This window comes from Neofelis nebulosa (genome assembly GCF_028018385.1).
Source record: "Neofelis nebulosa isolate mNeoNeb1 chromosome Y unlocalized genomic scaffold, mNeoNeb1.pri SUPER_Y_unloc_1, whole genome shotgun sequence".
In the NCBI taxonomy this organism is placed as follows: domain Eukaryota; kingdom Metazoa; phylum Chordata; class Mammalia; order Carnivora; family Felidae; genus Neofelis; species Neofelis nebulosa.
The window spans coordinates 1,617,566-1,643,386 of record NW_026691917.1 but is presented as its reverse complement, the minus strand read 5'-3'; the positions used below and the strand labels follow the sequence as shown (position 1 = coordinate 1,643,386).

At 36.4% G+C, this 25,821-nt stretch overlaps 1 protein-coding gene across 4 annotated transcripts in view; it reads right to left on the bottom strand.

Moving 5' to 3' along the window:
• The window catches only part of LOC131503563 (cullin-4B-like), a 141,973-nt gene that overhangs the window by 26,902 nt on the left and 89,250 nt on the right, over positions 1-25,821 (bottom strand). For all 4 annotated transcript variants that reach the window (XM_058715012.1, XM_058715013.1, XM_058715015.1 and 1 more), the window contains 2 exons: positions 8,758-8,863; positions 8,513-8,685 (listed from right to left, as the gene is read on the bottom strand). In XM_058715012.1, the coding sequence (XP_058570995.1) occupies positions 8,513-8,685; positions 8,758-8,863 (279 nt within the window). The remainder of the gene's footprint in view (positions 1-8,512; positions 8,686-8,757; positions 8,864-25,821) is intronic.

Sequence of the window (25,821 nt, the reverse complement as noted above, 5' to 3'; positions counted from 1 at the left end):
ACCATAAAATACATTACACCTATCAGAAAAGACAGAAACAAAGACCAAAAATAAGTTATCAGTGAGATTATGTAGAAGAAGGAAATTCTGTACACTGTTGGTTGGAATGTGATTTGGTACAGCCACTGTAAAAAAAAAGCATGGATGTGTCTTTACAGGTTAAAATATTAATTCCGTATGATTTAGTATTTCTACTACAGGGTATTTATCCAAAGGAGGAGAAAAAAACACTAATTCAAAAAGATACGTGCATTCCTATGTTTACTGCAGCATGATTTACAATAGCCAAGATATGGAGGTAACCTAAGTGTCCACTGATAGATGAATGAATAAGAAATATGTGGTGTGTGTATGTATATAAACATATATTCAGCCATATAAAAGGATGAGTTCTTGCCATTATCAACAGGGGTGGCACTAGAGGATATTATGCTAAGTATCATAAGTCACACTGAGAAAGGCAAATGTCACATGATTTTACTCACAGGTGAAATCTAAAAATCAAATGAATTTAAAAAGCAAAAAATCCAGAATCAAACCTATAAATTCCGCAGAGAATTCAAGGTTGCAAGAGGGTGGAGAATGGGTAGGATGGGCAAACTGGGTGAAAGGGAGCAGGCCACACAGGTGTCCAGCTGTGGAATGAATAATTGATAAGAATAAAAGACACAGCAAAAGTAACACAGTCGAAGCCACTGTAATGGCATTGTATGATGTCAAATAATACACCTATACTTGTGGTGAACACAGCATAATATACGGAGTTGCAGAATTACTGAGTTGTAATTCTGAAACTAAAGTAATACTGTGTCAATTATATTCAAATTTAAAAGTAATTAAAGAATTAAATACTTACGATTAAATGGGAGATGAAAGACTTGTATACTAAGCACTAGAAAAACTCACAAAAGACATTTATAAAACAGAAATCCTGCGTCTCTGAAAAGTTACTTACTATTAAGATGTCCACAATACCCACAGCAACCTTCAGATTCAAAGCAATCTCTAGCAAAATCAAAATGTCACGTTTTACAGAAAGAGAAAAAAAAGCCTATTAAAAGGTATTTGAAACCACAAAGACCCAGAATATTTAAGAAATATTAAGAACACCTAGGGGCTCCTGGGTGGCTCAGCTGGTTGGATGCTGGACTTCAGCTGAGGTCATGATCTTGCAGTTTGTGGGTTCTAGCCCTGTACTGGCCTCTGTGCTGACAGCTCAGAGCCAGAAGCCTGCTTCAGATTCTGTGTCCCCCTCTCTCTCTGCCCCACCCCTGCTCTGTCTCTCTCTGTCTTTCAAAAATGAATAAACATAAAAATTTTAAAAAATAAAAAGAACACCGAGATAACACTATGATTCTCCCTGATCAAAACATACTAAAAACTACTCTAATCAAAATAGTATGATACTGGAATTTGAGGAATAAACTTAGGAATTCCCTGGGCTTGCATCATGGGTTAACAAGGCATAAAGAATTACAAAGCCATAACATGATCACACCCAACCTTGGGTAAACAAGATTAGGACCTGAGGATAGAGCAGGGGTGGGTAAAGGCCCCCAGAATAGAGAGGGGGCAAAGGCTCCCAATACAAAGTTATATGAGTTAAACAAGATTAAGCATCAGGGCAAAAGTGTCCCCCAATTTAGTACTACAGCAGAGAGCTGCTTTCATAGGAAAGAAGGACCAAATTGGGTAAACAGGTATATGGGGCTACAGATTCCTGCTATGCTGGTTAAGCTGCCCAAAGTGGAGCTGGTTAGCAAAAGAAAAGGTGCCTTGTTAACCCTGAGGTTGCATGCTCTATCTGTCTTATCCCCTAGGCTAGCTAAGATAAACAGACATGGTACCTCCTGCCTGCCATTAACATCCATGTGCCTGGCGCCATGATTTTGTTTTATACTGACCCAAACCCAAACACCGATATCTTCAAAAACCCCTTCTCCTCATGCCATGAGTTTATGTTCACAGATTCACTCTCTCTTTCTGCGTGTCCATCACTTTTGTAAGCTTTCTGATAATAATAAATATGGGGCAAGGACCCTTATTCGGGGATCTTGTCATTTCCTGGACATTAGCCATCTCTACTTTTCATCCTGAATCTGCTCTACTGCTGGCTAAGAGAGAACTTAAGACTTACGAGTCTACAACACTGGAATAAAAACAGATATATGCCAACGGAATAAAACTGACAGACCATTAAATACCCTAAAACACAAGACTATGCCAGGAGGCCAAGAAAACACAGCGGGGAAAAGGGATCTCTTCCATAACTGTTGGGAATACGGGACATCCATCTATAACAGAATAAAATTGGACCCTTAGCTCAAGTCACACACAAAATGAACTAAAATTAAAGATGTGACACACAAAACAATAAAATGTTGATAAGGACAGATGGGGTGGGGATACCTGGGTAGTACAGTTGGTTGAAAGTCTGACTCGACTTCAGCTCAGGTCATGTTGCCATGGACAAGGAATCAAGTCCTGCAATAGGCTCTATGCTGAACATGGATGGAGCCTCCTTAAGATTCTATCTCTTTCCCTCTGCTCTCTCCCTGACACATGTGCTCTCTCTGTCTCTCTGTCTCTCTCCCACTTCTCTCCAAAATAAGAAAAAGGAAAAGAAAACACAGGGGAGAATCTTGTAGACAGTGGACTGAGCAGTGATATTCTGGATCTGATACTGAAGAACAGACAACAGCAAAATTAACAAAAAATGTTCTGCACAGAAAGGAAATAACAAAACAAAGAGTAACCTATGGGATTATATAAAATATTTGTAGGCAACAGATCTGATAATGGTTCCTATACAAAATATATAAGTAATTTTCATAACTCAAGAAAAATTTTACCCAATTTAAATACGGGCACAAGGACCTTAACAGATATTTTTCTGAAAAAGCTACAAATGGTTGAAAGTCTAACAAGGTGCTCATAATAATTACTATCAGGAAAATAAAACTAAAAACATCAACCTGTTAGGATAATCAAAAACCAAAGGACAAATATTGGTGATGATGTGGATAAAGTGAACTCCTGAGCAGTTTTTGGGGATGTAAATTGGTACTGCCACTAGGGAAAATTGAAATCTGGACCTCAAAAAGACATGCCTGAACTTCTACTTTATCACAGTATTATAGCCAAGATATAGAAAAACCTAAATGTCCATCGATAAGTAAATGGATTAAAATGTGGTATATGCATACAACGAAATAACAAACGTTACGCTAAGTAAAAGAAGCTAGACAAATACTGAGTAACCGCTCTTGTATTTGGAATCTATAAGACTCAATCACATAGAAGATGAGAACAGAATATAGCGAGATGAGAGGGAGAAACGAGGTGTTGACCAAAAGGTAAAAAAAAAAAAAAAAAAAGGTTTTAGTTATGCAAGATGAATGAGTCCTACATATTAAATATAGAGCAATGTTAAATATACTTAACAACTGTTGTATGACATGCTTGAGATTTACTGAGAGTGTAATTTAATATTCTTACCACTAAAATCACACACACAAAAAAGTTAACATATGAGAGAGATTTAAGGATATGTCAAATTAGCCTTATTATGGCAATTATTCCACAATGTCTATTTATGTCAAAACATCAAGTGTACAGCACGAATCATACAAGTTTTAACTGTCAACTGTACCTTAGTAAAAATGGAGAAACAAGAAATAAAGAAATGTACCACAAACAAGAAATAAAGAAATGTACCACTTTCATAAGCATCAAAATTAAAAACAACAGTTATGAGTTAAACTGGTGGAGTATTGGTAAAAGACACCCACTGAACTACAAAATATTGCTAAAAGAAATACATATGACAGACATAAATGGAAATCCATCCCATATTCATCAACTAGATGAATATTGTTAAGGTATCAATAATACCTAATCCATCTCCAGATACTTTGTAATGCCTATCAAAATTCTAAATCAAATTTTTGCAGATGCAGAAATAAGAAACGATTTTAAAATCATGTGACTTTAAAAGTAAAATGAATAATGAAAAAAGAACAAAGAAGAAAAGAACAAGGAAGAAAACAATGGATGACCCCCATTGTGATTTTACGCAATGTTACAAAAGCTATAGTAATACAAATAGTATGGTAAAAGGGCAGAGAAATATAGACAATGAAATAGAAACAGAAGATGAAAGAAAACACTTGCATATTAGTCAAATGATCTTGAACAATATTGAACACCCCTCAATGTATAAAGGATACAAGTGTGTTCAACAAGAAAAAAAACAAACCGTTCAGTGAAACCAGGATCTTATTCTCTGAGAAGATAAACAAAATGGATCAATATCTAACCAGACCCATAAAAAAAGCACTCAAATTAACAAAACGACAAACAACAAAGGAGAAATAATAACCAACACCACAGAAACAACTGGAAGACCATATTATGAAAAATCATATGCCAACAAATTAGACACTGTAGAAATAACTAATTACGAGAAACGTAAAATGCCAAAACTGAAAATAGGATGAAATAGAAAATTTGATCAAACTGATTACTATCAATGAAATTACTCAATAATCTAAAAACTCTCAACAAACAAAATTCCAGAACAAGATGGTTTCATAAGTGACTTCTATCAAAACAGAAGGATAATACCACTTCTTCTTAAACTATTCCATAAAATAGAAATGGAAGGAAACTTTCCCAATTCACTCTATTAAGGCCAGCATTACCCTGAATCCAAAACCAAAGAAAGACAACACAAAGAGAACTACAGGCCAATATCCCTGGTGGACATGGATGCAACAATTCTCAACCAAATAACAGCAAACAAAATTCAATAATACATTACAAATCATTCACTATGATCAAGTTAAATATATTCCCAGGATGAAGGATAGTTTGAAATTCCCATATCAATCAAGGGAATATGTTACACTAACAAGAGAAAATATAAAACCATACGATCATTTCAACAGATGGAGAAAAAGCATTCTCAAAGTACAACATTCATTCATGATAGAAACCCTCAACAACATAGCTTTAGAGAGAACATATAAAGGTCACCTATGAAACCTGTAACAAACTTCATACTCAATGGGGAAAAACTGAGAGTTGAGGAACAAGACAGGGATAACCCACTCTTACCACTTTTATTCAAATTAGTACTTAGAAGTCCTAGCCACATCAGTCAGACAACAACAACAACAAAAATAAAAGGCATACAAATTGGTAAAGAAGGAAAACTTTCACTATTTGCATATGACATGAGGTACTGTATACAGAAAACCCTAAAATCTCCATGAAAAAAACTACTAAAACTGATAAATGAATTCAGTAAAGTTGCAGGATACAAAATCAACCTACAGAAAAGGCTGCATTTAAATACATTAAAAACGAAGTCACAGAAAGAGAAATTTAAGAAAATACTCCCACTTACAATTGCAGGAAAAATAATTAAGTCCCTAGGAATGAACCTGACCAAAGAGGTGAAGGACCTGTACTCTGAAAACACAAAACACTTATGAAAGAAACTGGAAGATGACACAAAGAAATGGGAAAACATCCCATACTCATAGATTGCAAGAAGAAATATTGTTCAAATCCTAAACAACCAAAACCAAAACCTAAACAATGTAAATGCATTACATTTAATGCAACCCTTATCAAAATACCAAGAGCATTTTTCATAGGACTGAAACCAATGATCCTAAAATCTATATGGAGCACAAAAGACCCCAAATATGTGAAGCAATCTTGAAAAAGAAGAACGAAGTTGGAGGTATCACAATTCCAGATTTTAAGTTATATTATAAAGGTGTAATAATCAATACAGCAAGGAAATTACATAAAAGTAGACACACGAATCAGCAAAAAGAACAGAAAACCCAGAAATAAAACCATACATACATTAATATTCAACAAAGGAAGCAAGAATATGTAAAGTCTCTTCAATACATACTGATGGAAAAACTGGCCAGGGACATGAAAAAGAATTAAAATGAACCACTTTCTTACCCAAGACACAAAAATACATTCAAAATGAATTAAAGACCTAAAAATGAGACTTGAAACCATAAAAATCATAGAGAGAGCATGGGCTTTCCAGAGATGTCTCCTAGGTCAAGGGAAAACAAACAAACAAACAAACAAACAAACAAACAAACTATAGGGACTACGTCAAAATAAAAACCTTCTGCATACCAAAGAAAACAATTAACAAATTACAAGACAATGTACTGAATGGCACAATAACATCTCTGCAGATGACATAACTGATAATGCGTTAGTATTCACAACATGTAAAGAACTGATACAACTCAGCATCCAGAAAAGAATCCAATTTAAAAATAGGCAGAAACCTTGGACAGATATTTCTCCTAAGAGGACATCCATATGGCCAACAGACACGTGAAAAGATGCTCAGTATCATAGATCATCAAGGGAAATACAAATCGAAACTACAATGATATATCACCTCAAAACAGTCGATGGCTAAAATAAAAAAAAAAACAACAAAAAAAAAACAGAAGAAAAAGCAGGTGCTGGTAAAGATGCAGAGAAAGGGGAATTCTCTTACACTGGTGTAGCTACTCTGGAACACAGTAAGGAGATACCTCAGAAAGTCAAAAGTAGAACTACCCTATAATGCACCAATTTGGTACTTACCCCAAAATGCCAAAACACTAGCTCAAAGGGATACATGCATCCCTATTTTTTGAAGCATTATTTGCAAAAGCCAAATTAAGGAAGTCACCCAAGTGTCCAGGGAAGGATAAAGAAGATGTGATACACGACACAACCAGAAATCTTAAAAAAGAATAGAATCTTGCCATTTGCAACATGGATGGAGCTAGACAAATCCTGTATGATTTCACTCATTTGTGAAATTTGAGAAATAAAACAAACAAGTTAAAGAAAAAAAGCAAGAAACAGACCCTTAACTCTAGAGAACACACTGATGGTTTCCAGAGGACGGGTGGGTGCCTGTGGGAATCGGATATATAGGTGTTGGGAATTAAGGAGGGCATCTGGAAGAGCACTGGGTGTTGTCTGGAAGGGCTGACTTACTATATCGTCTACGTGAAACAAATATTCTAACGTATGTCAGCTATAATGGGATTAAAAGTTAAAATTTAATAAAAAATGGTTCAATAGATATTCACATGCAAAAGAATGAAAGTGGACATTTAACTCACACAAAAATTAAATTTAATTAAAACCAGAATACAAAACAAAACAAAACAAAGAAGACAAATACACAAACAAAAACTCTTCAAAGGAAACAGGAAAAAAGCTTCAAGAGACTGGATTTGACAAAAAGCACGGGTAAGAGCAAAACAGACAAATGTTACTACATTAAACTTGTTTGTGCATCACGGGATAATATCAAGAGTTGAAAAGCATGCTACAGAATGAGAAAATATTTGTAAATCATATACATATAAGTCATTAATATCTCAGAGGTATAAATAATTCCCAAAATTAAACAACAAATATATTAAATAACTCAAATTTAAAAAAAAGGCAAAGTGCTTGAATACACATTTTTTTCAGTATTGATATACGAACGGCCATAATGCACATAAATAGTTGTTCAAACTTATAAATTCTCATAGAATGCAAATCAAAATGATAATATCACTTTTCTGTCCTAGCAGAATATCTACTATAAAAATATAAATACTAATACTAATACTAAGACGACGACTGCTACTACTACGAACAATAATAATAATATCAAGAGAGAAAATAAGTTTTGCCAAATACGCGGAGAAACTGGTATTCTTCTGCACTGGTGGTGGACTGTAAAACTTAGAAAATTCTATGGAATACAGTATACTGGTTCCTCAAAAGAAAATTAAAATAAAATGACTCTATGATCCAGCACACCCACTTCTGGCCAAATGTCCAAACAATTAAGAGCGGAGCCTCAGAGATACTTGTATCTCTGTACAGGCATGTACACTCATATTCACAGCATCATTATTCACAACAGCCAAGAGGTGGAAGCAACCCAATGATCATCAGTGAATGAATGGATAAACAAAATGTGACATATTCATGTAATGGAATATTCAGCTGTAAATGAAAAAAAATCCTTTTACTTGCTCTGTAGCTATGTATTTAATGAAATTTGAGGACATTATGCTAAGTGAATTAACGCCAGTCACAAAAAGACACATACTTGAAATACTTATGGCTCTTCTTATATAAAGTACCAAAATTAGTCATATTCAACTAAAATAAAATAAAAATGTTATTTACCAAGGCTGGGGTATGAAGAAAACAGAGTCTTGTTAAAACAAATTTGCTATTTTTTAAAATGAAAAAGTTCTGCATATCTGTTGCACACAGTGTAGATATATTTAACATTACTGAACCATACACTTCAAAATGCTCATGATGGTAAAATTTTATGTTTTTTACCAAAACACAAAAAACATATTATTCTAATTACTACTGAACCAAAAGAAAAAAAAAAAAGACTTCTTAAAAGGCATCAGAAAATTAAAGTGACATTAAAGTGAGAAAAAAGTACCGTTTCTTTCATCTGGATTTCATTGATCTTTATCTTGAAGAGTTTGTGTTTGAATTCCTCATTACAAAAAAATACATCACCATCTTCCACATCTCTGCCCTTGGGACTTTTGATAAGAACTCTAGCTCTGCCACAAGCTAATGATTGTAGAGTTCTTCTAAGTTCTCTATCCTCTGAATGAGAAAAAAAAAATGTTTAGCATTTTTATTACAGCACAGAGTTAAACAATTACAATCAATACTTACCTACTCCAGTAGCCACCTTAATTTCTTCTAAGCTGAACCGATTTCCTTCATTAAACATCAACAGCACCAATGTTTGGAAAAGGGTTACCTGAAGTTCTTTTTTGCCCTGTTAAAAGCAACATTCTATTAATTTCTTATAGAAAAATACCAATTTAATGATGATGTAGGTATGATTTTAGCTACTTAAAATCCTCGCTATTTATTATATTAAAATATTAATAGTAATTGAAACTTGAGTCCTGTTGAGGTCAAAATAGAGCTAAAAGTGGCAGACATTAACAGAAAAAAACAGCATTGGCTGTTTCCACAATAAATAAACATACTTTCCACTTTAGAACTAACAATACATTAGATATTTAAAAACCAGAAAAAAATATTTGTGTTATCACCACTCATAATCAAGGTACTAAAAGTGGGTAAACAATTTCCCAGCTGCTTCTTTCAGTCACTATTCACTGATAGTAACAATAAAGATTACAAAATTGTTCTCCTATTTGAGACCATTCCAAATATTAACTTTAAATTAATTAAATATTAAAGGTGAAATCTGAAGTTTCAAGCATAAGGGGAAAACTCCATGACACTGGTCTTGACAACAACATTTTGGATATGATACCAAAATATATGATTTGGCGTTTACGAACCCAAAGGATGAACACAGAGGAAGGGAAGGAAAAATAAGATCAAAACAGACAGGGAGACAAACCGTAAATACAGTTCTCTTAAATACAGAGAACAAACTGAGGGTTTGTTTGTTGGGGGCAGTAGGGTGGGGGCATGGGCTAACTAGATGATGGGCATTAAAGGTGGCAACTGTCAGGGTGAGCTATGGGTGTTATACGTAAGTGATCATTCACGGAATTCTACTCCTGAAACCAATACCATGCTATTCTAACTAACTTGAATTAAAATAAATTTCAGAAATAAATAAACAAAAAACAAACATATCATAGACCAGATCATAATGGAAGTTTTTGTGCAGGAAAGTAAATAAATTCATTCATTCTTCGTTTCAAGAAAATAAAAGGTAACCTATAGAATGGCAGGAAATACTTGCAAACCCATCTATCTAATAAGGAGTAATATACAAATACATACAGTACTCATAACTACTCAACAGGAAAAAAAAATCCAAAATAAATCCAAATGAAAATAGGCATAGGGCCTGGATAGTCATTCTTCCAAAGAAGATATGTGAATGACCAACTACATGAAAACTGTATAAAACATCATTAGTTAGGGAAATAGAAAATCCAAAAGCGAAGTTCCTCATAAAATTAAAAATGGAACTAACATACAATTCAGCAATTTTACTTCTAAGGATATAGTTGAAAGAAAAAAATAAAATCACTACCTCAGAGAAATACGTGCACCTGCTGTTTTGCAGGACTGTTTACAGTAGCCACGACATGGAAACAACTTAAGTGTCAATGAACAGAAAAATGTACAGAGAAAATGTGACAGATTAGCTTACACAGACAGGTAAGTTGTTAGGTATGACAGACACACAGGTAAGATCAGTATAGAGAGATATAAATAGAGTTTAAAAAAATAATAACACAGAAACAATGGAATATTATTTATCAATAAAAAAGAGAGAATTATGCCATTTCTGACAACAAAGATGGATCTTGACAGCATAACTGTAAGTGAAATAAGATACAGAAAAACAAACACCATCCCATGGAAAGGGAGACTACAGACCAATTTCCCTGGTAAATATAAATGCAAAAATTCCCAAGATACTAGAAAACCAAATCCAACAACAGATTTAAAAAATTATTCACCACTAGCAAGTGGATTTATTCCTGGGCTGCAGGATTGGTTCAATGCTCACAAATCAAGCAACGTGATAAAACATACTAATAAAAGGAATGACAGGAACAACATGATCCTTTAGGTGCAGAAAAAGCATCTGACAAAATACAGCACCCTTTGTTGACAAAAAAAAAAAACCCTTAAGAAAGTAAAAATAAAAGGAACACATATCAACATCATAAAAGACTAATATCCTCAATGGGGAAAACGAGACCTTTCCCCCTACAGTCTAGACCATGACAAGAATGTCCAGTCTCACTACTGCTGTTCAACACTGGGTTGGAAGTCCTAGCCTCATCAATCAGACAACAGAAAGAAATAAAAAGCATCAAAATCAGCAAGGAAGAACTCAAACCTTCACTCTGGAAGTGCCCTGCAGTTCTGTGCCACTCCCAGGACTATCCAAAATGACAAAAGGGAAGAACTCTCTTCAAAGGACTCCAGGAAGTAACGACAGCTAACGAATTTATCAAAACCAATTTAAGCTATATAAGTGAACAAGAATGTAGAGGAATAGTCATAAAATTAATCACTGGGCTTGAAAACAGCATAGACGACAGCAGAGAATCTATTGCTACAGAGATCAAGGGACTAAGAAATAGTCAGGAGGAGCTAAAAAATGCTCTAAATGAGGTGCAAAATACAATGGAGGTGACCACAGCTCGGATTGAAGAGGCAGAGGGGAGAATAGGTGCATTAGAAATAAAATTATGGAAAAAGAGGAAGCTGAGAAAAAGAGAGAGAAAAAGATCCAGGAGTATGAGGGGGAGACGTAGAGAACTAAGTGATGCTATCAAACGTACCAATATCCATATAATAGGAAATCCAGAAGAGGAAGAGAGAGAAAAGAGGCTGAAGATGTACTTGCACAAATCACAGCTGAGAACTTCCCTTATCTGGGGAAAGAAAAAGGCACTGAAATCCAAGAGGCACAGAGAACTCTCTCCAGATGTAGCTTGAATCGATCTTTTGCACAACATACCATAGCGAAACTGGCAAGTGCAAGGGTAAAGAGAAATTTCTGAGTGCAGCTAGGGATAAACACTCTCTAACATATAAAGGGAGACCCATAAGACTAGTAGCAGACTTAGCTACTGAAACTTGGAAGGTCAGAAAGGAATGACAGGAAATCTGCAATGTGATGCAGAGACAAAATATGCCCTCGAGAATCTGTTATCCAGCAAGTCTGTCACTCTGAATAGAAGGAGAGAGAAAGGCTTTCCCAAACAAACAAAAACTGAACGAATTCATCACCACTAAACCAGCCCTACAAGAGAGCCTAAAGGGGATTCTGTAAGTGAAATGTTGCAACGACCACAAAGTACCAGAGACATCACTACAAGCATGAGACTATAGACATCACAATGACTCTAAACCCCTATCTTTCTATAATAACACTGAATGTAAATGGCCTAAATGCTCCAAACAAAAGTCATAGGGTATCAGAATGGATAAAAAAAAAAAAACAAAAAAAAAAACAAAACATCTATTTGCTGTCTACAAGCGACTCATTTTAGGCCTGAGGACACCTTCAGATTGAAATGAGACTGAAAGATGGAGAACTATCCTAGTACCAGAAGTCAAAAGAAAGGTGGAGTAGCCACACTTATATCAGACAAACTAGACTTTAAATGAAAGGTTGTAACAAGAGATGAAGAAGGGCATTATATAATAATTATAGGGTCTATCCATCAGGAAGAGCTAACAATTATAAATGTCTATGCACCAAATCTGGAGCCCCCAAATATCTAAAACAATGAATCACAAACATAAGCAACCTTATTGATAAGAATGCGGTAATGGCAGGGGACTTTAATACTCCACTTACAACAATGGATAGATCACCTAGACACAGGATCAATAAAGAAAGAAGGGTCCTGAATGATACACTGGATCAGATGGACTTGACAGATATAGTTAGAACTCTGCATTCCAAACCAACAGAATATACTTTCTTCTCGAGTGCACATGGAACATTCTCCAAGATAGAGCACATACTGGGTCACAAAACAGCTCTTAATAAGTATAAAAGAATTGAGATCATACCAAGCACACTTTCAGACCACAGGCTATGAAACTTGACATCAACCGCAGGAAAAAGTCTGGAAAACCACCAAAAGCATGGAGGTTAAGGAACACCCTAGTAAAGAATGAATGGGTCAACCAGGCAATTAGAGAAGGAACTGAAAAATATATGGAAACAAGTGAAAATGAAAATACAACAATCCAAGCGCTTTGGGATGCAGCAAAGGCAGTCCTGAGAGGAAAATACATTGCAATCCAGGCCTAGGTCAAGAAACAAGAAAATCCCAAATACAAAATCTAACAGCACACCTAAAGGAACTAGAAGCAGACAGCAAAGTCACCCCAAACCCAGCAGGAGAAGAGAAATAATAAAGACCAGAGCAGAAATAAATAATATAGAATCTCAAAACACTGTAGAGCAGATCAAGGCAACCAAGAGTTGGTTTTTGAAAAAATAAAATTGATAAGCCTCTAGCCAGGCTTCTCAAAAAGAAAAGGGAGATGACCCAAATAGATAAAATCATGCATGACAATGGAATTATTACAACCAATCCCTCAGAAATACAAGCAATTATCAGGGAATACTATGACAAATTATATGCCAACAAACTGGACAACCTGGAAGAAATGGACAAATTCCTAAGCAACCATACACTTCCAAAACTCAAACAGGAAGAAACAGAAACAGACCCATAAACAGTGAAGAAATTGAATCAGTCATCAAAAATCTCCCAACACGTAAGGGTCCTGGACCAGATGGCTTCCCTGGGGAACTCTACCAGACATTTAAGGCAGAGAAAATACCTATCCCTCTCAAGCTTTTCCAAAAAATAGAAAGGGAAGGAAAACTTCCAGACTTATTCTAGGAAGCCAGCATTACTTTGTTTCCTAAACCAGACAGAGACCAAGCAAAAAAAGAGAACACTAGGCCAATATCCCTGATGACTATGGATACCCAGCAATTCGAATTCAACAGCATTTATTTATTTATTTATTTTTATTTTTTAATTAATTTATTTTTTTAATATATGAAATTTACTGTCAAATTGGTTTCCATACAACACCCAGTGCTCATCCCAAAAGGTGCCCTCCTCAATACCCATCACCCACCCTCCCCTCCCTCCCACCCCCATCAACTCTCAGTTTGTTCTCAGTTTTTAAGAGTCTCTTATGCTTTGGCTCTCTCCCACTCTAACCTCTTCTTTTTTTTTTCCTTCCCCTCCCCCATGGGTTTCTGTTATGTTTCTCAGGATCCACATAAGAGTGAAACCATATGGTATCTGTCTTTCTCTGTATGGCTTGTTTCACTTAGCATCACACTCTCCAGTTCCATCCACGTTGCTACAAAAGGCCATATTTCATTTTTTCTCATTGCCACATAGTATTCCATTGTGTATGTAAACCACAATTTCTTTTTTTTTTCTTTTTGTTGTAAGTTTATTTTTGAGACATAGACAGAGCATGAACGGGGGAGGGTCAGAGAGAGAGGGAGACACAGAATCGGAAGCAGGCTCCAGGCTCTGAGCCATCAGCCCAGAGCCTGACGTGGGGCTCGAACTCACGGACCGCGAGATCGTGACCTGAGCCGAAGTCGGCCGCTTAACCGACTGAGCCACCCAGGCGCCCCTAAACCACAATTTCTTTATCCATTCATCAGTTGATGGACATTTAGGCTCTTTCCATAATTTGGCTATTGTTGAGAGTGCTGCTATAAACATTGGGGTACAAGTGCCCCTATGCATCAGTACTCCTGTATCCCTTGGATAAATTCCTAGCAGTGCTATTGCTGGGTCATAGGGTAGGTCTATTTTTAATTTTCTGAGGAACCTCCACACTGCTTTCCAGAGCGGCTGCACCAATTTGCATTCCCACCAGCAGTGCAAGAGGGTTCCTGTTTCTCCACATCCTCTCCAGCATCTCTAGTCTCCTGATTTCTTCATTTTGGCCACTCTGACTGGCGTGAGGTGATATCTGAGTGTGGTTTAGATTTGTATTTCCTTAATATGGAGCGACGTTGAGCATCTTTTCATGTGCCTGTTGGCCATCCGGATGTCTTCTTTAGAGAAGTGTCTATTCATGTTTTCTGCCCATTTCTTCACTGGGTTATTTGTTTTTCGGGTGTGGAGTTTGGTGAGCTCTTTATAGATTTTGGATACTAGCCCTCTGTCCGATATGTCATTTGCAAATATCTTTTCCCATTCCGTTGGTTGCCTTTTAGTTTTGTTGGTTGTTTCCTTTGCTGTGCAGAAGCTTTTTATCTTCATAAGGTCCCAGTAGTTCACTTTTGCTTTTAATTCCCTTGCCTTTGGGGATGTGCCGAGTAAGAGATTGCTACGGCTGAGGTCAGAGAGGTCTTTTCCTGCTTTCTCCTCTAAGGTTTTGATGGTTTCCTGTCTCACATTCAGGTCCTTTATCCATTTTGAGTTTATTTTTGTGAATGGTGTGAGGAAGTGGTCTAGTTTCAACCTTCTGCATGTTGCTGTCCAGTTCTCCCAGCACCATTTGTTAAAGAGACTGTCTTTTTTCCATTGGATGTTCTTTCCTGCTTTGTCAAAGATGAGTTGGCCATACGTTTGTGGGTCTAGTTCTGGGGTTTCTATTCTATTCCATTGGTCTATGTGTCTGTTTTTATGCCAATACCATGCTGTCTTGATGGTGACAGCTTTGTAGTAAAGGCTAAAGTCTGGGATTGTGATGCCTCCTGCTTTGGTCTTCTTCTTCAAAATTACATTGGCTATTCGGGGCCTTTTGTGGTTCCATATGAATTTTAGGATTGCGTGTTCTAGTTTTGAGAAGAATGCTGGTGCAATTTTGATTGGGATTGCATTGAATGTGTAGATAGCTTTGGGTAGTGTTGACATTTTGACAATTATTTATTCTTCCAATCCATGAGCAGGGAATGTCTTTCCATTTCTTTATATCTTCTTCAATTACCTTCATAAGCTTTCTATAGTTTTCAGCATACAGATCTTTTACATCTTTGGTTAGGTTTATTCCTAGGTATTTTATGCTTCTTGGTGCAATTGTGAATGGGATCAGTTTATTTGTCTTTCTGTTGCTTCATTGTTCGTGTATAAGAATGCAACTGATTTCTGTACATTGATTTTCTATCCTGCAACTTTGCTGAATTCATGTATCAGTTCTAGCAGACTTTTGGTGGAGTCTATCGGATTGTCCATGTATAATATCATGTCATCTGCAAAAAGTGAAAGCTTGACTTCATCTTTGCCAATTTTGATGCCTTTGATTTCCTTTTGTTGTCTGATTGCTGATGCTAGAACTTCCAGCACTATGTTAAACAACAGCGGTGAGAGTGGGCATCCCTGTCTTGTTCCTGATCTCAGGGAAAAAGCTCTTAGTTTTTCCCCGTTGAGGATGATGTTAGCTGTGGGCTTTTCATAAATGGCTTTATGATCTTTAAGTATGTTCCTTCTATCCCAACTGTCTCAATGGTTTTTACTAAGAAAGGGTGCTGGATTTTGTCCAAGGCCTTTTCTGCATCGATTGACAGGATCATATGGTTCTTCTCTTTTTTGTTGTTAATGTGATGTATCACATTGATTGATTTGCGAATGTTGAACCAGCCCTGCATCCCAGGAATGAATACCACTTGATCATAGTGAATAATTCTTTTTATATGCTGTCGAGTTCAACAGCACTTAAAGGGATTATTCAACAAGATACCAGCAAATCGAATTCAACAGGATTTAAAAGGATTATTCACCATGATCAAGTGAGATTCATTCCTGGGCTGCAGGGCTGGTTCAACATTCTCAAGTCAATCAATGTGAGACATCACATTAATAATGAAATAATGAAATGAAATGAAATGAAATGAAATGAAATGAAATGAAATGAAATGAAATGAAATGAAATGAAATGAAATGGAATGGAATGGGGAAAGGGGAAAGGGGAAAGGGGAAAGGGGAAAGGGGGAGGGGGGAAGGAAAAGAAAAAGAAAAAGAAAAAGAAAAGAAAAGAAAAGAAAAGAAAAGAAAAGAAAAGAAAAGAAAAGAAAAGAAGGGGAGGGGAGGCGAGGGGAGGGGAGGGGAGGGGAGAACCGTATGATCCTGTCAATCGATGCAGAAAAAGCATTTGACAAAATTCAGCATCCTTTCTTAATACAAACCATCGGAAAATTGGGATAGAAGGAACATACATAAAGTTCATAAAAGCCATTTATGAAAAGCCCTCAGCTAATATCATTCTCAGTGGGGAAACACTGAGAGCTCTCCCCCTGGGAACGGGAACACAGCAGATGTTCACTCTCACCGCTGTTGTTCAACATAGTGTTGGAAGCTGTAGCATCAGCAATCAGACAACAAAAGGAAATCAAAGGCATCAAAATTGGCAAAGATGAAGTCAAGCTTCACTTTTTGCAAATGACATGATATTATACATGGACAATCCGATAGACTCCACCAAAAGTCTGCTAGAACTGATACATGAATTCAGCAAAGTTGCAGGATAGAAAATCAATGTACAGAAATCAGTTGCATTCTTATACACGAACAATGAAGCAACAGAAAGACAAATAAACTGATCCCATTCACAATTGCACCAAGAAGCATAAAATACCTAGGAATAAACCTAACCAAAGATGTAAAAGATCTGTATGCTGAAAACTATAGAAAGCTTATGAAGGAAATTGAAGAAGATACAAAGAAATGGAAAGACATTCCCTGCTCATGGATTGGAATAATAAATATTGTCAAAATGTCAATACTACCCAAAGCAATCTACACATTCAATGCAATCCCAATCAAAATTGCCCCAGCATTCTTCTCAAAGCTAGAACAAAGGATCCTAAAAATGTATGGAACCACAGATGACCCCAAATAGCCAAAGTAATACTGAATAAGAAGACCAAAGTGGGAGGCATCACAATCCCAGACTTTAGCCTCTACTACAAGGCTACAATCATCAAGACAGTATGGTAGTGGCACAAAAGCAGACACATGGACTAATGGAATAGGATGTAGATTTCAGAATTGGACTCACAAAAGTATGGCCAACTAATCTTTGACGAAGCAGGAAAGAAGATCCAATGGAAAAAAGACAGTCTCTTTAACAAATGCTGCTGGGAGAACTGGACAGCAACATGCAGAAGAATGAAACTAGACCTGTTTCTTACTCCACTCACCAAAATAAACTCAAAATGGATAAAGGACCTGAATGTGAGCCAGGAAACCATCAAAATCCTGGAGAAGAAAGCAGGAAAAAAAAAAACCTCTCTGACCTCAGCCGCAGCAATCTCTTACTTGACACACCCCCAAAGGCAAGGGAATTAAAAGCAAAAATGAACTACTGGGACCTCATGAAGATAAAAAGCTTCTGCACAGCAAAGGAAACAATCAACAAAACTAAAAGGCAACCAACGGAATGGGAAAAGATTATTGGCAAATGATATATCGGACAAAGGGTCAGTATCCAAAATCTATAAAGAACTCCCCAAACTCCACACCCGAAAAACAAATAATACAGCGAAGAAATGGGAAGAAAACATCAATAAGACACCTCTCTAAAGAAGACATCCAGATGGCCAACAGGCACATGAAAAGATGCTCAATGTTGCTCCTCATCAAGGAAATACAAATCAAAACTACACTGAGATACCACCTCATGCCAGTCAGACTGGCCAAAATGAACACATCAGGATACTATAGATGCTGGAGAGGATGTGGAAAAACGGGAACCCTCTTGCGCTGCTGGCTACAAACTGGTGGCAGCCACTCTGGAAAACAGTGTGGAGGTTCCTCACAAAATGAAAAATAGACCTACCCCATGACCCAGCAATAGCACCGCTAGGAATTTACCCAAGGGATACAGGAGTGCTGATGCATAGGGGCAACTGTACCCCAATGTTTATAGTAGCACTTTCAACAATAGTCAAATTATGGAAAGAGCCTAAACGTCCATCAACTTATGAATGGATAAAGAAGATGTGGTTTATATACACAATGGAATACTACATGGCAATGAGAAAGAATGAAATATGGCCTTTTGTACCAACATGGATGGAAGTGAAGAGTGTCATGGTAAGTGAAATACGCCATTCGGAGAAAGACAGATACCGTATGTTTCCACTCTTATGTGGATCCTGAGAAACTTACAGAAGACCATGGGGGAGGGAAGGAAAAAAAAAGTAGAGAAGGGAGCCAAACCATAAGAGACTCTTAAATCAAAACTGCGAACAAACTGATGGTTGATGGGGGGTGGGAGGGAGGGAAGGGTAGGTGATGGGTATTGAGGAGTACACCTGTTGGGATGAACACTGGGTGTTGTATGGAAACCAATTTGACAATACATTTCATACTTAAAAAAAAAATAGAGAACCCATAAATCAACCTACAAATGTTAGGGCCAACTGATCCTTGGAACAGCAGGAGAGAATATCCGAAGTAAAAAGACAGTGCCTTAAGCAAATGGTGACTGGAAAACTGGACAGTGACATGTAGAACAATGAGCCTACACCATGTTCTCATACCACACACAAAAATGATTTCAACCTGGATGAGACACCTAAATGTAAGACAGGAAACCATCAAAACCCTAGAGGAGAAAACAGGAAACAACCCCTTTTTGTTTGGCTGCAGAAACTTCTTACTGGTCATCGCCAGAGGCAAGGGAAATAAAAGCAAAAATGTACTACTGGGACCTCATCAAGATAAAAGCCTTCTGCGCAGCAAAGTAAACAACCAACAAAATTAAAAGGCAACTAATGGCAGGGTGAACATCTGGGTAGCTCAGATGGTTAAGCATCCTCCTCCTGGTTTCAGCACAGGTCATGACCTTGCAATTGGTTTCTGAGATCAAGCTCCAAATTGGGCTCTGTGCTGACAGCATGGAGCCGGCTTGGGACCCTCTCCTCTCTTTCTCTGCCCCTTCTCTGCTCTTTCTCTCTGCACCCTCTCTCAAGATACATAAATAATCAGTTTTAAAACAGGCAACCAACAGAATGGGGGGATAGTTGCAGATGACATATCAGATAAGAGACAGTATCCAAAATCTATAAAGAAATTATCAAACTCAACACCCAAAAAACACATAATCCAATAAAGAAATGGACAAAAGACATGAATGGACACTTTTTTAAAGAAAACACCCAGATGGATAACACACATGAAAAAACATTCCACAATACGCATCATCAGGGAAATACAAATAAAAACCACACTGAGATACCATCTCACCTATCAGAATGGCTAAAATGAACAACTCAGGAAACAACAGATGTAGGTGAGGATGCAGAGAAAGGGGAACCTTTTTGCACTGATGGTGGAAATACAAACTGATGTAGCCACTCTGTAAAACAGTATGAAGGTTCCTCAAATAAATAAAAATAGAATTACAACCCACAACTTCACTACTGGGTATTTATCCAAAGGATACAAAAATGCTGATCTCAAGGAGCATGTGAGCCACAATGTTTATGACAAGTGCTATCAACAATAGCCAAATTATGGAAGGAGCCCAAATGTCCATCAAGTGACATTAACATTAAAACAGACGTTGTATATATGTATACATATGTATACGCACACACACACACGCATGCGCGCACACACACACACAATGGAACACTCCTCTGTGATGCAGAAAAAAGAATGAAGTCTTGCCATTTGCCACAACTGGGATGCAACTGGCGTGTATTATGTTAAGCTAAATAAGTCAGTCAGAGAAAGGTAAATATTGTATGATTTCACTTATATGTGAAACAAAACAAGGAAACATAGAGAAGGAAAAAGAAAAATAAGATAAAAATACGGAGGAAAGCCATAAGAGACTCTCAGATACAGAGAACAAAACTGACGGTTGCTGGAAGGGTGTTGTTTGGGGGAATTATCTAAATGGGTGATGGGAAATGAGGAGCACACTTGTTGGGATGAGCACTTACATTAATATTAATCGATGGATCACTAAATTCTACTCCTGAAATCATTATTACATTATAGGTTAACTTACTTAGATTTAAGTAAAATTTAAAAATTAAAAAAAAATAATTAAAAATTTTTAATTAAAAAAAGAAAAAATGCTCTATGATCTCGTAATGTTTTCCATGGTACACACCATTCTCAGAGCACGGCCCGTGTCCTACTAATTTCCCAACACTGAGCCTTTTTGCCCATATATGCTAACAGCTGAAGTTTTCAGTACACCTAGCTGAGCTGCCTGGTGAGGGTCTCCCCATGCCAAAACAAACCAGTGGAGTCTGTAAGAGGAAACTGCTTAGTCAAATGTGTAGGTAGTAATTCAAGGAATCAAGAATTATGAATAATACAGTGAACATTACACCATGAAAAGCTACTAAACAAAGCTCCAATAACTGATGTGAAAGAAATGAACTCTAAGACAAAGAATTCAGAATAATCCTGAACTATTAGAGGAGTTCACTGAACTACAAAAACATCCTGAAAGACAACAAAAGAAAATTAAGAAAACAATACATGAAACACATATGTTCAACAAAAATACAGAAACCATTAAAGAGAAAAAACAAATTCTCCAGTGGAATAACACAATGACTGATTGAATTATTCAGATTAGAGCTTCAACAGCCATCTCATCACACAGAATAAAGAATCAATGATCCAGGATTATAGGAATCCCAGAAAGAGAGGAGAGAGACACTGGGACAGAAAGTATATTTACGTAATATGAGCTGAAAACTTCCTACACTGTGCAAGAGATATGTACATCCAGACCCAAAGAATCCCAAATAGGTTGAACCTTTTAAGGGCTATAGTAAGATTCACTGTAGTTACATTATCAAATTTCAAAAATAAAGAGAGTTTTGAAACCAACAAGAGAAAAATAACTCATAATATCTAAATGAGCCCAAAAAAGAATACGAGAATTCTCACCAAGATTTGGCAAGCCAGGAGAGCGTGGCATGATATACACAAAGTAGTGAAATAAACTTTCAACCAAAATGCTATTAGTAGCAAAGTTATTCCTTTTAATAAGGAGGACATAAAGATCTTCCTGAACAAAAGCAGAAGTGGTTCATCACCACTGGATCTACGTTATATGAAATTCTAAATGGTGTTCTTCAATCCCAAATAAAATCATGCCAATTAATATCAGAAAAACATACGAATTTACGATATGTCCTGGTAACTGAAAATACTTTACCAAAGAAAATCCTCTAATATTGTAATGACAGTGCTTAATTTAGCATTCTAAAATAAAGTTCACAAACATGAGTATTAAAAATAATCAATATGTATTAATTTGTTATTGAATACACATGTAAATTGTAACTATTAATAATCCAAATGTGAGGGGAGAGACCTAAAAGTATAAAATTACTGTATGCTACCAATATGTTATCAGTTTAATACACAATGGTAAACACCACATGGTGACCACCAAGGAAAAACATGTAGCAGATAGATAAGGCATTAGGATAAGGAATGAAAGCACCACTAAAAGACTTTGTCAAACACAAAGGGCACGCAAGAAGGAAAGTAAAGAATGAAAGATCTGGGGGCGCCTGACTGAGTCGGATGCTCAGTCAGTTGAGCATCCGACTTCAGCTCAGGTCACGATCTCGCGGTCCATGAGTTCGAGCCCCACGTCGGGCTCTGGGCTGATGGCTCAGAGCCTGGAGCCTGCTTCCGATTCTGTGTCTCCCTCTCTCTCTGCCCCTCCCCTGTTCATGCTCTGTCTCTCTCTCTGTCTCAAAATAAATAAATGTTAAACAAAATTTTAAAAAAATGAAAGATCTGTAAAATATTTGGAAAACAATAAAATGGCAATACGAAGTCCTTATCAATCACTAATTACTTTACACTTACTTAAAAAACCAAGTCTCCAAACAAGCGATAATTATAATCAATATATAAGCAATATAATCAATATAATGTATAATCAATAATAACAGAGAGGCGAAAAAATAAGATCCAATGATATGCTGGATACCAAAATACACTTTAGCTTTCACAGCATATACAGAATGAGAGATAAAAGACATAAAAAGATATTTCAAGCAAATGGTGACCAAAAGAAAGCAGGGTAGCTCTATTTATTTTAGACAAAATACACCTTAGGCCAAAAATGGACAGAGAGACAAAATGTTATACAACGATGGGCCAATCAATCAAGAACGTAACAGTTTAAAATATATATGCAGTCAACATTGGAGCATCTAAGTCTATTAAGCAAACAGTGACAGAACTAAAAGGAGAAGTAAGTACAACACAGTAATAGTTAAGAACGTTCTTTTCATACACTGTTTTCAAAACAGAGAGTTCATCCAGACAGAAAATCAATTAGGAGACAGATTTGAAAAACAAAACAAAACAAAACAAAACAAGACAAGACAAACGAAACTACTGAGTTAAGCATACAAAGAATCTTTTCTAGGACAGATCATGCATGCCATAAAAATAATTCTAAAACTGCAAAAAGACACAAATTATACCAAGTCTCTTTTCTGACCACAATGGTATCAAATAAGAAATCAGTGGCAAAAGAAAAATTCACAAATACATGGGAATTGAATGACACAACCCTGACTAACTAATGGATTAAAAACTAAAAAGGAGAGAGACATTTTTAAATTACTCCAGACAAATGATAGTGGAAACAAATGTAACAAAACTAAAAGGGCTGTACCTAAAACAGAAGTTAGAGGGAACTTAATGGCAATAAATGTCTACATTAAGAAAAAGTAGTATCTCGAGTTAACCTAATATTACACTGGAAGAAAGCAGAAAAACCAAAACTAAGACCAAGTTAGCAGGATATAATGGATATCAGAGCAGAAATACATGAAAGAGAATGAAAAAAAATTAAGTAACATTAGCAAAACAAAAAGCTGGTCCTTTGAAAAAATAAAACTGACAAACCGCTTATACACTAACAAAGAAAGAGAGAGAACACAAAATTATAGAGAAGACATTGCAACAGATACCACAGAAATACAAAGAGTCACAGAGACATCTATGAACAATCATACACCAAGACATTGGACGACCTGTAAGAATTAACTGAATTTCTAGAAATATACAGCTTACCACCAAAACATAAAGCAACAAAAACTTGAACAGACCGAACTAGTGGTAAGGACACTGAATAGCTAACCAAAAACCTATCTACAAAGAAAATCCTAAACCTAACGACTTCACAAGAGGAAAACTATCCAAAGAATTAGTGCCAATTATTCTCAAACTTCTCAAACTCAAACTCTCATCTTCTCAAAAGAACTGAAGATGAGGAAACATTACCAAACTCATCTCACTAGGCCAACGTTCTTACCTTTATAATAACAAGAAAGTTACAGGCCAATAGCCCTTGAATATGTGTGCAAAATGTCTCAGCTACATACCAGGTAACTGAATTTTTAACAGCTTCTTAAAAAGATTTACCATGATAAAATGGGATTCATCCCTGGATTGCAAAGAGGAGGCAACATATGGAAATCCATCAGTGTCACACATCACATTAACAGAATCAAAGATGCAAATCACATGATCATCTCTAACAGTTGGAAAAAAAAAAAAAAGCACTTGAAAATAGTTAACATCCATTCCTGATAGAACTTTTAACAAAGTGGGCTGAGGGGTAACATACCTCAACATAATAAAAGCCACAAAGGAGAAGCCCATAGTCAACATTTAACTCTACAGTTAGGTGTCAGACTATAAACTTTAACTGGTTTCAACGGCCAGCTTATTTATTATATCTTGATTCCCTCCATTTTCCCCCACCAATTTTCTTTTCTTCCTGCTTCAAATTCAGATATTTCCATTCCTCCAACTTTAAGCCCTCTATGTTAAACAATTTTTTATGTTTTATAATTTTTGAGAGACAGCAAGTGCATGCGCAAGAGGGGGAGGGGCACAGACAGAGACAGAGAATCTGAAGCAGGCTCCAGGCTCTGAGCTGTCACCACAGAGCCCAACGTGGGGTTTGAACTCACAAACTGTGAGATCAGGACCTGAGCCAAAGTCAGGCGTTTAACCAACTGAGCCGCCCAGAAGCCCCAAAGGCCTTTACTTTTTGTTACCCCAGTCTTCTCCATTCCCTTTTATCCCCCATTCTCCAGTTATGTCTTTCGCTCTAATGTTTTTCCATGCTCTTCAGACTTTGGTCCAAAACAGGAATAGATCCAGCTTTTGTGGCATGTGAATCTTACACAATTTAGAAACCACTCTCAAAGAAAATGATGAAATTTCAAAGTTATACAGCTAAGTAAATATATATTGAAACAGGTAAATTATATTTATGGCTGAAAAAATAACATATGGTGATTATGTATCAGGATCATGATTGTAGCTGATTATAACTATAATTTGCATTTACTGCTAAATACTGACTAAACTTTTTTATATTGTTTTTCTTTTCCATATATCAATACATCATCAAGCTTTCAAGAAAGGTACTATTTCCTTTCAAGTGTATTCAAACAAACCAGAATGTAGAAACAATTTTTAATACCTACATTCATATTATTATATATTAATAATATCATGTATTATTCAGGTTATACTGAATGCAGATTTCCATAGATATGGATATACTAATTATGAGTTCCATCAAAAACTGCACTAGTTCCCTTTCGTCCCAACCCTTGCTTATCTTGGGATGAAACTTTGAAGAAGGTAATGTGACGACTTATATATGCAACAACCTCTGCCCTACACCAAGACAGGGAGAGAAGAAGGTAATGTGACGACTTATATATGCAACAACCTCTGCCCTACACCAAGACAGGGAGAGAAGCAAATAGTTTCCAATGAAAATTATTTCTCCTTGATAACAGTCTCCAGGAGAACAATAAGAGTCAGAAATCTTAAAATTCTGGAACATCTCCATAATCATAGTCTAAATCCTTGCTTCTGAAATATAAAAGGTAACTAATTCCACACAGGTAATACTCCAGGTATACAGACATCATTTAAGTCTTAAGACTTATTCTTTGATCTAGTCTAAGCAAAATGTGTTTAAAAAGCTCTAACCATGCAGAAAGTTATTTACATTTTATCTACAGTGCCATAACTGAGTTTATTTAATCTTTTAGAAGGCAATCTTTCCAACACCCTCTGAACACCGGCTCCCTATGGATTCCCTTTGTGTTTCCACAGATGGATGTCCATTCCCGTATTATGACATCTGTCTTATAATCAGTCATTTTGATGCAGTACATTTCCTAAAGTTCCCAGAGACAGAATAGATGGAAATTATATTTTTATGACTTTTTGTGCCTGATATAGG